Here is a 13,928-nt window from a genome sequence, read left to right as displayed (position 1 = left end):
CAAGCTCTTCTATCCTCACATGCAATGTAAGTGTAGTTCTTCCCTATCAGCAGATGGAGACAGAGTACATATGTTTTGATGTAATCCTCCAGTAAACTAAAAATTTCTCACCACACAATCCAGTCTGCATCCATTTGGTTGAGCTCTCCAAATTCTTAAAAAGATTTCAGGATAATAAATCTAAACCAAACTCATCTAAAACTTGGCATTTAGTAATTTCTCTGATTTTAAGACTTTTTTTAGGTTTTGGAATTTCCTAAGAAATGTGATTCTTGATCTAGTATTACTTTTTAAGGCACAGAGCTGTAGTACAATCAATCATCTTAACAGTAACACAAATTACCTGTTCTTTTCCATGAGATATTCTGGTAATATTTCTGTATGATACAGTTCTTCAAATTGTCGTTAATTATTTTTGCAATACTATTTGACAGCATCACAAATTGTGGGTGTAAATGGTAACATTCTAAGAAAAGCCAAAACCCAGAAAAACAAACCCTGAATAACAAGCTTAGGCAGCAAACTTAGCTGTAAGCTTTATAAAATTTTCCTCATGGTTCATTATTAAGTTTGACTTTTTGTTTTGGCACAGGTAGCAGATAGGAACTAGGTATTGCTTTGGTACTATTAGATGCCATTATCATATTCTTAAGAAGAATTACTGCCCTATTGAAGTATTGTTCATTTCACTTTTAAAAGGTGTTCCCCATTCCATGATTTTCTGCTATTATAGTTTTTTGGATAGATCTTGGATATTGTCCATTACATGTCACTACAAGGAGAGTATATGTGTACAGCCGATGTCAAATAATAAATAGTTTTTACTAAGTGTCATCAAGCATGTGAGGGTCAGGTATTGTTATCCTATATAAGTAACTCTTTCCTTTGTGTTTCCACAAACAAGCAAACTAGCACAAGCTCCAGGGGTTCAAAAGTAATGCAGGTGTTTGTTTTTTTTAATTTTTCCTCACAGTCCTAATAAAGTTTGGTAGTGTAATGAACAAAATAAAAAAGTATTTATTTAAAAGTAGGGCTTGTTGAAACCAACTAGATAATTTATTTTACATTCCATGAAAACTTCTCTTTTGTCTCTCTCTGCTGAATAGTTGTCATTTTTCTTGCAGCTGATCCAGTAAATTTTAAGAAAATAAAAAATACAAAAAGTCATTATTCCATTATCTCAACATGTAGCTAACAGCATCATCTTTATAGTTGACATTCACTAGTGAGTGACTTAGTATTTTGGGTCACATGCACTTTCTGCCACTGCCAAGTTTGATTTGCTCCTGTTCACTGGGTTACCACAATTCAAGTGTTTACAGACTTGAAGCAAGGGTGTGATAGAAATATTATCTGCTTCTCAGAGTACTTGAAGTTTTAAACTGTGCAATAGGAATGGGAAGAACCTCTTAGTGTGCCCAGAAAATCCATGCCTACAGGTCCAATTACATTTCAGTCAAACTTGTTGACTTTGTTTCTATCATCAGTCCTTGGTTAAATCGATCCTTTGTGAAGAAGTCAGTGAATGTAAACTCTTGTTATGTTAAATAGTTATCTGAGATTAATGCAACCCACTACTTTTTCAATTATCTTGCTAGTTATAGCTACTGAAAAGGTTTCTGCAGATTAATTTTAGGTCATGGCTGTTTTCAGCTGATTCTTTGGGGTAGAGAGTGTGCTCTTTGAATCCTTTTTCTCCTTTTAAAATATTTTTTAATTATTAAGGCAAATATTTCTTCATTTATTTACTACCTCTGACTGTTGCAACTGTTTAAGCAATTTAGTTTAGGTATTTTTTATTTTGTTTCAGTATATTCCTTTGTCATCACTTCAGCCCTCAAATAGGACTTTACTGATGTACAGATTTTTATGCTAGTATTTTTGCACTGGGAGGAATTTCACACAATACCACCAGTAATTTCCCTGACAGTATTCACAATCTGGAGCTATCAAATCTATGAGTGAAAGCTCTTGTTTGCCGAGTGCAGACTGCATTTTAGAGCAGATAACATTTATTTTGTATGACTAAAAAGGCATAAAAAACCCTAATGAAATTTGCACATATTATGTTAGTGTCAGCAGAAAGAAAAAAGTTCATTCTTGGTTCAGTTTCAGAAGCATCTTCTTTTTCCAAATAACACAGCATACTGAATCATAATGCCTGTAAAAAGTCAAATTTGAATCTATTAAGGAATTGCTCACTAAAAGTTGGATGTGCTTTAAAGCACACTAAATTTCATTCTACTGAAGGAACAAAATACGGTTCAGGAAAAAAAAAAGAGTCATAATATAAGTCTGGAATTTCTTAACTTAATTGTACCTAATTTAATGTGAATTATACTTGATGTAATAAAGTGATAGTCAGAAGAAAAATGTTAGCAAAAAACATTGTGAAGAATGTACCACTTCACATCTATAGTAAATAGAATTAATGCTAGAAAAGGTAAAAGATCATTAAGAGTAGGAAGTTATAATAAAGCCAAGGAACTGTGATCACATGAATGCTGAAAAAAAGGCAATTAAAAGGTAGAAAAGAATAATAATGTTGTGTCTAAATAGCCAAATTTTATTTTAGATATGCTTTGGCTGACTGCAGCTACGAAAGTACGAACACTGCATGAGCAAGCAGGATTTTCTCTCTGCTCTTCAGCGGCTTACATTTAGCTCACAGATGTCTTCTGTCTCAAATCAGTTTAATCCAATCAACTCACCTCACCCTACCCTGTCCTATACTTACCCATTAGAATGTTTTTTGGGGTGAAAACCAGCTGCTTCTTCCTGCTAAAGCTGGCATACGGAATATAGCAACAGCACTTCCTTTCACTCATCATGTGTCCATGGCTCTCAAGGTCAAAACTGCTGAAACCAAGGTAAAGGGAATTGAGATTATTTAGTGTTGTATATGTCACCAGATAGTATTAGAGAATTAGACAATTGCTGTGGGGCTGGAATGAGCTGTTGCTTTCATTCTTACAGACTGTTCTTCAATGTTCTCTTCTTATATAAAACCCAAAATTAAGGGGATACTCTATCCTATAGTGCTGGCAGCAAGTACTGCAAAGTACATCTTATAAAAAGGATTTCAAATATGTGATGTTGATCCACTTAGGAGATAAAATTCTTGGAAGTGTCATAAAATTTTACATTTGATGTCACCAGTGATTTCCTAAGATTCTTCAAGTTGTTTTGACATATAATGAATAATCCTGTAGATTTTAACTTGTGAGTTTTTTGATTTGAAATATCAGAAGATCTAGAAAGGGGAAAATAGATTGAAAATAAAAGTATTCTCAGATTAAAAAAAAACCAGCAAAAGTATGTTTAACTTTCTGTGGCTAGGTGAAATAAAAAAAATGAGGTAGAATGTGATAAAACTGGAAAATATTCAGTGTTTTCCTTTTTGTGTTGTGTGCATTTCCTCGGCTTACTCAAGTGAGCAAAGCATACTATACCCCACAACATCCCTAAAACAAGGATTAAGAATATTCCAGGTACAAAGAGAAAAACACTGTGCCTTTGATGCCAATGAAAGTTTGTTGCTGACTTCCAGGCTAGGAATTTGCCTACTGTAATTACAGGTCAATAGGTCATTGTCTCGCAGCCATCCTGCAGCTGTGTGATTTTCCCTTCAGCCCTCTCTCACCACTTTTATTACTGTACCAATCCCCATCTAGGGCAGATAAGGCTTCACAGAGGCAGTTGCAAAAAGGAGGGGCAAGAGATAAAGGAGAATCCCAGGAAAAGTGCAGCTGCCCAGAGCAATGAAACAAAAAAGATCCCCACCAAAAATGTGCCAAACATTAAACTTCCAATGCTTGAAGTTGTGTTCAGGGGAGTAGGAGGCAGCATGCCAAACTTACACATGACATTGTAGTTAATTACCATTGTTGTGCACTGTCAAAAAGAAGGGATCAAATGGGTTATTTGGCCAATTTTCATTTAGAATAAGAATACAGGCAGTACAAAGGAGCTGTATTTAGCCTACAAACAAATGTGGCTGAAGAGATTAATAGTTCTCAGTTTTTGCTTGGCTTTGTTTTGACATAGGGAATAAAAAATAAAAAGAGTAAGACTGTCCTGGACTTTTTCTTATTGACAGATATCAGTTTCTACAGGCATGATGGGTTTATCTCCTGTTGCATTAGAAACTAAAGGTCCTTAGTTTCTCTCTTCTTTTGGGAGATAGATGCAGTCTTCAATATTTAACACTTTACAACATTTGTCAATATAAAAATAGGTGTTTTGATATATTCACAGTGTTCCCACTTCTGTCAACGTTGGATGCTTCTGTAAATACATTACCTACCACACAACCACTCAAAGAACTAAGGCCAGAAATTAATGTTGGAGTTGAAGTTTCATCCTCAAAAGCATCTACTACTGCTTAGTAGGATATCTTATTTCCAAAGGGAGTTAGTTCCATTGGGTAATTACAAGTCAAGATGTCCTTCCTGCATCTTTCCAATTTGTCTAGCTAGAACTTGTAACTGTTTACTTCTTGTGTCTTTTCTGATAGATTAAAGACCCCTTAAGTACCTGGTATTTTCTGTGAAGGTACTTATCCATCATAATCAAATCATCCCTTGGAGCTAAACAGATTGACCTCTTTAGGACTGTGGCCCTAATGAAGAAAAACCCCAAACGTTTCTAGCTACAACTCCCTTTTGAGTCTTTTCTCTGTATCTTCTCAATTTCTTAATAACTGTCAAGAAATGTCCTTCTCCTTTTAGCAACACTTTTAAATTGTATATATAGCAGGCATATAACAATACATGATGGAAACAAAGCCATACATTATAGCCACACATTTGGAGCTGAAATGTACCAATGAGCTTTTAGCACATTTGTGTATGCAGCAACAGTAAAAATCCTCCCTAAATGTTTTATTTTATAAACTTTTTTTCACATTATTTTTTGATAGAAACCTAGAATTACTTTCTGAGAATGCCTTATGTTAACATGGCTTTAGGTTTTACTGTTTTATGCCCTTTTGCAGGTCGTTCTGGTGAACCTGTTGATATGCATAATAGTTTTCTACACTGTGTATTATGTGGTCCTCTCTGTGTGCTTTGCAGTATTCAGGTATGATCTCCTTGTCTTTAGTCTGATATGCTGGCATACTGAACCTCATGGGTCCATATTCCTTTAAATATGCCTATTTAAAGGAAGCATCCAGACTGGAGGCATCCTGGCCTGGTTATTCTGTGAACATAATTTTTCAAATTCAGTTGAATTGTTGTACCTGAACTTTCTTCCAAGTGCACAAATTGGCAAGTGGAGACTCAAAACTAATATAAAATGTTGATTCTAATACTCTTTCTTGCAGTTGTACCATGTAAATTAATGAATGTAAGAGAAAAGATGACATGAAAAAAAGGAAAATAAAGATTTTATAGTCAATGAAAAAGACAAATTATATCCTCCTAGGAAGTTACTGATTAGCATGCATAGCACCAAACATCTTAAATAAAAGTGAGCAAGGGCAAAACCACAACTCAGAATGGGACTTAGCGAGCTTGCAAAAACCCAGAGTATGCCATTTGAAATCCTATTTAAAAACTCTTATAATATGTCATGTAATCACTAAGAGATTACTAAAACTCCCTGTTTAAATTTATTAATTTTGTTTCCACAGGATTAAAATGTTGGATGGTTTGGCACCTTTTGATTTTAAAACAAATCCCTCATGGATTAACCCATATTATTTAGGTAACTGAAGTTTGTTTCTCTTTTTATTTTTTTTCCCCTCACTCAAGAAAATATATTGCATGTAAATGTAAACTTGTCTTCCAATGGACAGTATTTTAAAGCTGTTTTAGTAATACCAATGATTTCTGTATTTTAACTACACTGCAATTAAATGTTTATGCATCTTGCCAGAGCTTCTCATTTCTGTACTGCTACTTAACATTCAAGTGAATTTTAGGCTTTTTGTTGAGTTCTTCTTCTCATCTTGCATCATCAGAAGAAAATGTCCTGCTCTGCCACGATGATTCATTTTCATTGCAGAACAATTACCTATATCAAGTTCCTCCACAAAGTTGTTTAATTTAATTTTCATACTGCAGCAAATTTCTTATGAATCACTGGATTCAGATCAGAGAAAAGGGTCACATTTAAGTAATGGCAATTTTGCTTTGGTAATGCTTGAATACAGTGGGCATTAAAATATCAGAATTTGATTGTAGCTCAATCCCTAAAAGTACCTTTATAAATCCTAATACAAATTTCTGCAATGATTCTGAAGCTCTCAAAATATATTATTTTTGCTAAACTGTCATTCCTAAAAAAGTGCATGCATACATAAAATTTTACCAAATTTGCAATCTATTTTACAAAGGCAAACCTCATAATCTGTCAGTAAAATACATAAAGTTCAAAAGTAAATTGGTTAGTTTGTAGGTTAAAAGAGTAATAAAAATGCATGGATGTTTGTACAGTGTTAATACCAATTTCAGATGAAGAAAGAACATTTATGTTATGCCAGTGGAAAAAATGAATTAAAGAATATTCCATTAAAATTACTTTTCAGGACAACATGCAATTACTGTATCATGTAACATGATTTTTTTCCCTACAAATTTTATCAGTCAGTTTGGTGCAACATGTTTATATGCCAAAGACAGCAGCTATTTCATACCATCAATTAGCATCCCATCCTCCTTTCTGTCCATCCATGAAAATGGCATGGAAACACAGAACATAAGAGCATGTTTAAAACCCAAGGGCATAGAGTCAAAAGATGTCTAAATGATGTTGCAAATGAGAATTTGTTTACTCAGGAGTTTCACTCATTCCTGTTAAAAACAGAATTCTGTCTTATGATAATCTCAAAATAAAGATGGAAATCAGCTCAGTATATCCTTTCTGGATTCCCAGTTTTGTAAAAAAGTTTCCAGAGCATTTGCCTACATTAAAACCCCTTTCTAAATTACTAAATTGCTGGCATAATTTAAAGGGATTCATGAAATATGATAAACAAAACATACTATAATGCATTGTGAAACATCAAGTTTTAAGTCTTATTTCCCACTTTCCTAACCACATGTGATTTTTTCAGTTATATTTTTCTTATTTTTTTTAGAATTTTTTTAAACTGCTCATTGAAAGATCCATCCATCAGTAGGGAGTAATAGACCCTCTAAATAAAATAATAAAATTGGAGGGCACAAAATGCTGCCAAAGTAAATTTCACTGTATAAATTGAGTGAAAAGATAAAAAGAAATATGGTCTCTACTGTCAGCTATGACAATCATAGAGATTAGGTTATTGCAACAGTAAGAAAAATAAAAAATTCCAATAAAAGCGTTACTTTTATATGCCCATGTACTTAAAAAGAAGAACAGATTGCATTTAGATGGACAATTATCTGAATTACAAACTCATGTTTATGGCCTGTTGTATGTGAACTCAGGACTGAAGCAGAAGGGACATGAAGCATTTTCCCTGCAAGCCCACATAGCCACACAGCACCAAGAAAAGCCAGGCTCCTGCTTGTAGGGATTCTAGGCTCTCTGCTCTGTCTCCCTTTCTATGTCTTTAAATTGTTTTGAGATAGAAATATATGTATAGAGAGATGTAGATATTTTGGTACATATACCATAGAAATATATGATACAATGAAGGGAGGAAGCGATGAAGTTTCTCACCAAGCACAACCCCTTAAACACACAATTTTGTTTTGTTTGAGAAAAAAATTACCTATGTCAGTAGCAAACAAATCTACTTGGCACCATATGCAAAGAATGTGGATGGTCCCTAAGGAAAATTTTCTTCAAATTTCTCATCTAGGCTACGTAAATCAGTCATAGTGCTATCACTGGTCATAATCCTGTTATTACACGTTTTTTTATAAAATATATAATATTTTAAAATCTATAGGCAAATCAGGTTACCACCCACACAGATGTCTGTGGCAAAAAAAATATCTTTATATGGAAAACATAAGCATAATATTTAATAGAATCATAGAATCACAGAACCATCTAGGTTGAAAAAGATTTTTAAGATCACCATGTCAAATCATCAGTGTGGCACCACTGTCATGCTCGCATTCACCATTACCAAGTATCATATCCACACTCTTTTTTAAGTGCTTCCAGAGACGGAGACTCCACCACTTCCATGGGCAGTTTCAAAGATTCACAGCCTTTTCTGTGAAAAAAGGTTTCCTAATACCCAATCTATGCCTCCCCTGGTACAACTTATGGCCATTTCTACTCCTGGTACAACTTATGGCCATCAACAACCTGTTGCTGGTTGCCTGGGAGAAGCAGCTCATCCCCACCTGGCTATAGCCTCCTCTCAGGCAGTTGAATAGAGGGATAAGACCCCCTTGAGACTTCTTTTCTCCAGGCTCAACACCCCCAGCTCCCTCAGCTGCTCTTCAAAGGACTTGTGTTCCAGACCCTTCACTCTGCTGCTCCTCTCTGGGCACACTCCAGCACCTCAATATCTGTCTTGTAGTGAAGGGCCCAAAACTGAACTCAGATTTAGGAAAATCTGCATAGCTATCTCAGGTGTTTTATCTTCTTATTGCTATCATTTGGAATATGAGAGGAAGCCTTTCAAAACCGTGTTTGGTGAAAATATCCTATTTTCATTTACAGTTCTTGTGATATCCTTGGAAATAACTTTCTTCATTTGTGGTCTGCTGTTTGCTCTGGTTGTGGAAGAATGGGTTTGGGACTATGCTGTAACAGTTACTATTATTCATATCATCATAACTTCAGTTGGTAAGTAGGTTTACTGCTAAATATTTGCACAGTATCACAAGTTGAAGAAAAAATCCACTATGATTCATCTAATGTATTATTGGACTAATTTAATTTTGCCTGAAAGCTAAATACATATGTATCTCTATTTTCCATCCATTTGACTCATGCCTCTATTTAAATCTTCCCATTTAAACTTAATTCTGGATTTTTTGCAGAACTTTTAACCACAATATTCTTATTTTAAAATCAGAGATTTAGTTCATATTCTAACAATTCGTATCAAACAGATCCAGGCTAGATACAATTTCTGCATCTGGGAGGTGTGTTTTATTCAAAACAAAACATTAATAGTTGTTCATGTCTGGATATTTTAAGAACTACTCATTAAAACTTTAGCTCAAGTTCCAAGTGCAAATGGGGTATTGCTTCAGCAAAGTCAGTGCAAATGTTTTAAGTTAGATCATTTGAACTAAATTTCCATGAGGAAAATGAAGCATTTTACCACTGAAAATCCTTTTCCCCCATGAAACTCTTCCTCCTAAAGTAAAGAAAATGAAAAGAATTAGCTGCTGTAAATGAGACTCATCATCTCTTTTTGCCAGCACCTAGCAATCTCATCTTCTCATGCTGTTTAGCAGAATGCTTCCATGGCTAATTAGGAAATATATTTTAACTCCATCCTTGCCAGACCCTATCTCATATCTATAAAAGAAAATCCTTTTTTTTTTTTTAAGCAATGAAGTTAAAATGTTTATTCTAGAATGCAGAAAAAAGAAAATATTTTTGAAAAATTAGGATGCCCTCCCTACTGTAAAGAGATTCATCTTCCATTTTCCATTGATTTGTCCATTTGTCTATTAGCACTTTATAGAGATGTGAGATTTCCCAGTTCCCTGAAAAATTAAGCGAGAGACCAACAGAGACTTTATCTTAAAAAATTAAGCATAATTTATCATCTACTAAATTTAGTGTTCTGGAATTTAAACTTCTGTTATTCCCCATTAATAATTTTTGTATTTAAATCAAGGAATTTACAAAAACTACCAAAACCCCCCCATTTGTACATAATTTATACAGGGAGTTAGTTTCTGTCATTATATTGGATGATGCATCTTGATGTCCCAACAGCCCCAGATTTACCATTGCTTTTTTCAGACGGCAAACTAAACCTCTGCTGGCTGACCCTGAGCTGTCAGCATATGCAGTGTGTGTCCCAGCCCCCTTTATCACCTCTATCAGAGTTCTTTGGGGGGAGGCAGTATGGGGCAGGAGAATGGCCCTGCAGTTATCCCACAGTGGGGATGTGGGTCAGCTTGGGTGTGGCCAGGCAGGCACTGGTCAGGACCTAAAGCATTTGTCATTACACTACATGTAAAACATATAATCCATGAAACATTTGATAGCACAGTGCTCTGCTTACTTGTCCCCATTCTGGATGTTTTAAAATTTACATTTCTACTTTTCTTCTTCTTGCAGTTATGTCTGAATTCCCTCTGATGCTACATTGGTGGCTGGCATTAGGTATAATTTCATTCTTTACAGTTTAAGTTGCTAAAATATATGTAGAAAATTAGTGTTTATAATATGAATAGTTTCTATTAAATATCTATTGCCTCGCTCTGAGAATTGTCAACATTTAAAGAAAAAGTACAGGCTTTTCATTCATATATCTTTTAATAACACAGGTAAATAATGGTGGAGTAGGATTTTCCTCACCTTAGAAAAATACTCTCTTTTAAGGCCAAAATATGCTCATCTTACACTACTCTTGCAAACAGCAAACATGTGACTTGAAATAAATCATGATTAAGTCCTGACTAATCTCAATTAGTCAGGACTTAATCATGACTTATTTCATCTATAATAAGAAGAAATCTATCTCAATTCAGGTGTCAGAAAGAAAGTTGTCCAGTGTTGTAGCCTTTCTTTATACCCCTTAAAATCAATGGAAAAAAACCAGGTACCCTCAGAGGCAAGTTTTACAAACATTATATACAAGTACTTATGATGAGATGAATTTCAGTCATCACATTTCCTCAAAGTGAATGGCAAAATTACATTTCTGAATGTTTAATTTCCTGTTAAATTGGAAGCGCAGATTTTTACATGAGAAGTAAATTATCTTGAAAAGGAGTAGTTAAGGGAAAAGGACTGGCTTCTGTTTTTCTTTCTTATATTATGGATAACACGGATCAACAGCTGCAATAAATTCCTAAACGATGGGGAGAGATAGATAGATATATTCCCTGTCCTACAACTGTTTTCGCATTAGCAGTTGTGGAGGCTGATATCTTTGTAAGTAGTTAAAGCCTTGGGTAAAATGTTTAAGCAGGAAAGCTGTTTTTTGTTTTTTTTTTAATTGAAGAAAAAAGAATTTCAGTTTAAATTTTATCATAAAGTCTGTATTCCACTATAAAAAATAATACAAAACAACCATATCTTTTCTTTCAGGATCTGGAGTAATTTCAATGATCTCTGGAGGACAGATTTTGGCATATTTCTTGTTCAAAGACAACTTCATTTACCCAATTCTAGATGACTTTTGAAAAGGAGTATTAGAACTTGTCTTTATATCTATGTGAATTCTACTGTTTCAATAATCAGTGTAATTCAAATGAACTGAAGTTAGCAACTGTTAAACTGTAAGGTTAACATTTAGCTTGCCTGACCTCTTGTATCTTATTTTTTTGGCAATTTCATCACTTTCATCTTTTGTATGTACATTTTTTATTAATCAACTAATTAGACACACTGTTTCTGTTTTAGAAGCCATAAGGAGGATTAGAGCAACAGTGCAGTATTTCTGCAAAATCCTACAAGCAGAAGGAAAACATTTATTTGAATGCAATGCTTTCAGGGTGCCTGTTATCTGTTGTATTTCATGAAATGCTGACTCTAATTTAGGCTGCTGTCAGACCACTCACAAGCACTGAAAAACTTTCAAGTCTCCCTATCTGGCATAAATCAGTGTAGGTTTAAAGCAGTCTTTACTGATAAACTCCTGGTAAAGAAGAATCGTTGAACAGCACATATCTCTGCACCTCATTCCATCTTAAAGCTCTCACTTAGAAGCAACAGGAGGCAGAGGTGTAACCCCTAATGTTGGGTTAACCCTTTTTCTTCCAGGGGTGCTACAAGCAAATGTTTTTTACAAAAGCTTCAGGTTATTTTTTCTTCCACTGATGATTCCTTTATGGTCTGCCTGTGCTGAAAGGAGGAAAGGCAAATGTTACTGACAGACACTTTTCTACATATCCCTCTTTCTTCCCCAGCTACCAGTGGGGGTTTATTGGTAGTGATAATTAAAAACAACAAACAAACCATAGTAGTGGCATCAATTTACTCCTTATGTCTTTAATAATAATAAAGCTGTAACAGAAAAATTGTGAGAAGGCAACTTAGTCTTAAATATGAAATCCAGTGATTGGATTTCAACTGCAGTTTGCTCAGAAGAGGAAGACTAAATTGCTGTTTGCACAGGAGTGCTGAATGTTGCATTTGCCTTAATCTCACTCAACAGATAATGCCTCTGAAGAATCAGTCCCCTGTTGATCTAATCAAACATCTTCAAATTTATTGCAAGTTTTGAAATTTTCAATTAAGTTCCAGTACTGAAAGTACACGTACAGTGAGAAGCACCATTCAGAAGACTCCCAAAAGAAGGAGTTTCTCATGAATGATAGATATGTAAGTCATTTTAGAGACAAAACAAATATGTAAATCCATAGCACTGAACAGATGTAGACTTTAGAAGTATTTCAGCATAATATGCTGCATACTGAAGTCAGAAGGGATAATTCTGGAGAGTCCATAAACTGACCTGCAAATCTTCAGAAATATGACTGTGCAGGTAACAGATACTATAGTTTGGAAAATATTTGGACACTTCTTCCAGGTTAGTTTCACTTCAGAACTATACAAATGGATGGGAAGGGAATAAGGTCTACCATAAATTTGTGCCCATGTTCTCTTCACATAGTTTGTGTGTGTAGGTAGTGTGCCATGTGGCAGAACATGAGTGGATTAGATATAAAGTTAATCCAGGGGTGGAACATGTTTCTGTTTTTAACCTGACAGGATTTTCTTCTATGTGTCAGCCCAGCTTTTAGTAGCTCTGCTGCCCAGTTTCAACATTTTTAACTTTTATTTTCTATTTAAAATTTTAAATCACCAGCAAGAAATACTTTAAGACTAATATTAAGAGTGCTATAGTCACAGTATTTCTTCAAAGTACATACAACTAGGCCAGTGATAGAAAATCAGTCACAGCAAGAGCTCTGTCCAGGATTAAAAGCATTAGCCCAGCTACTAAAGGCTGATTAGGTTTTTGCATTACTTTCAGATATGGAATTGTGAGGCAATTGGAACATTATTTATTTCATCTTTTCTATCACTTCTATGTTGTGTCCAACGATAAATATTACACCTAATGTTAAAGTGTAGGCAAATTTCATATTATGCAAATGAATGTTAACATATGAGCTCCACGAGCTGTATCTGTGTGCCCATTACCTGGTTAGAAGCCTTCAGATATAGTATCTAATAATACTGTGTGAATCCTAACTGAGGTACCAAAATAGTACTTTTGAATATGACAAACCTGGCTGTTTCTGGAACAAAAATAAAGTCCCACTTGAGCAATTTGCATGTGACTTCTTGATTATGGTCAAGACAGTCAAGGTGGTAAAGAAGAGCTGTTGGAAGAGACAAAGGAAAATGTCTATGCTTCCCAGCAGACCTGCTGAGGACAGCAAGAAAAGAGAGCTGCAGAAAGAAAACAGAGAAAACAACAGGGACATGTGTTTGGAAAAAAGGCACATGAAAACAAGAAACGAGAAGACAGAAACAGACAAGATCAGTGAAACGAGAAAAAAAAAAATCTGCAGACTGAGCTTTTAGCACTGGAGCCTCATGACATGAAACTCGTATGCCATTTACAAGCAGCAATCTGTTTCTCTGTGATGTACACATGATTCTAGAGCAGGTGGTCTCCACATCCATAGTTGCAAGCATAATCTGTGATGTTATGCTTGTGGCTTCTGCCCCAGGATTTTTAGAATTCTTTGCTTCCTGACTCATCCAGTCACAGGAATATTGTCTAATGTAGTTGTTGTGGGTTTAGTGCAATTTAACCCCTTGTGACGTAGTCTAGCTGTCACAAGTTTGCACATATCCAGGTATCAGTGGGGTTGTAATCAATCTAGAAAAAG

General features: G+C 34.9%; 1 protein-coding gene across 1 annotated transcript; it reads left to right on the top strand.

The window, feature by feature from the left end:
- Nucleotides 1–2,714: 2,714 nt before the first annotated feature.
- TMEM244 (transmembrane protein 244) lies at nucleotides 2,715–13,359 on the top strand. The gene is made up of 6 exons (XM_086875192.1): nucleotides 2,715–2,870; nucleotides 4,997–5,082; nucleotides 5,636–5,709; nucleotides 8,611–8,736; nucleotides 10,195–10,239; nucleotides 11,170–13,359. Exons 1-6 carry the CDS (start codon nucleotides 2,838–2,840, stop codon nucleotides 11,262–11,264), a joined length of 459 nt encoding a protein of 152 aa, XP_086731318.1. The 5' UTR covers nucleotides 2,715–2,837; the 3' UTR covers nucleotides 11,265–13,359.
- The last annotated feature ends 569 nt before the right edge of the window (nucleotides 13,360–13,928 follow it).

The sequence above is a fragment of the Cyanistes caeruleus genome, chromosome 2 (genome assembly GCF_971803275.1).
Source record: "Cyanistes caeruleus chromosome 2, bCyaCae1.hap1.1, whole genome shotgun sequence".
Taxonomy (NCBI): Eukaryota; Metazoa; Chordata; class Aves; order Passeriformes; family Paridae; genus Cyanistes; species Cyanistes caeruleus.
Note: the sequence above shows the minus strand (reverse complement) of the source record. Positions and strands in the feature narration are given on the sequence as shown.

Bases quoted from the DNA above. Each gene is read 5' to 3' on its own strand.
- TMEM244 (XM_086875192.1), top strand. From the start codon at position 2,838: ATGGCTCTCAAGGTCAAAACTGCTGAAACCAAG. The intron at 5,083-5,635 runs GTATGATCTCCT...TTGTTTCCACAG, and splicing joins GTGTGCTTTGCAGTATTCAG to GATTAAAATGTTGGATGGTT. The intron at 8,737-10,194 runs GTAAGTAGGTTT...TTCTTCTTGCAG, and splicing joins TATCATCATAACTTCAGTTG to TTATGTCTGAATTCCCTCTG.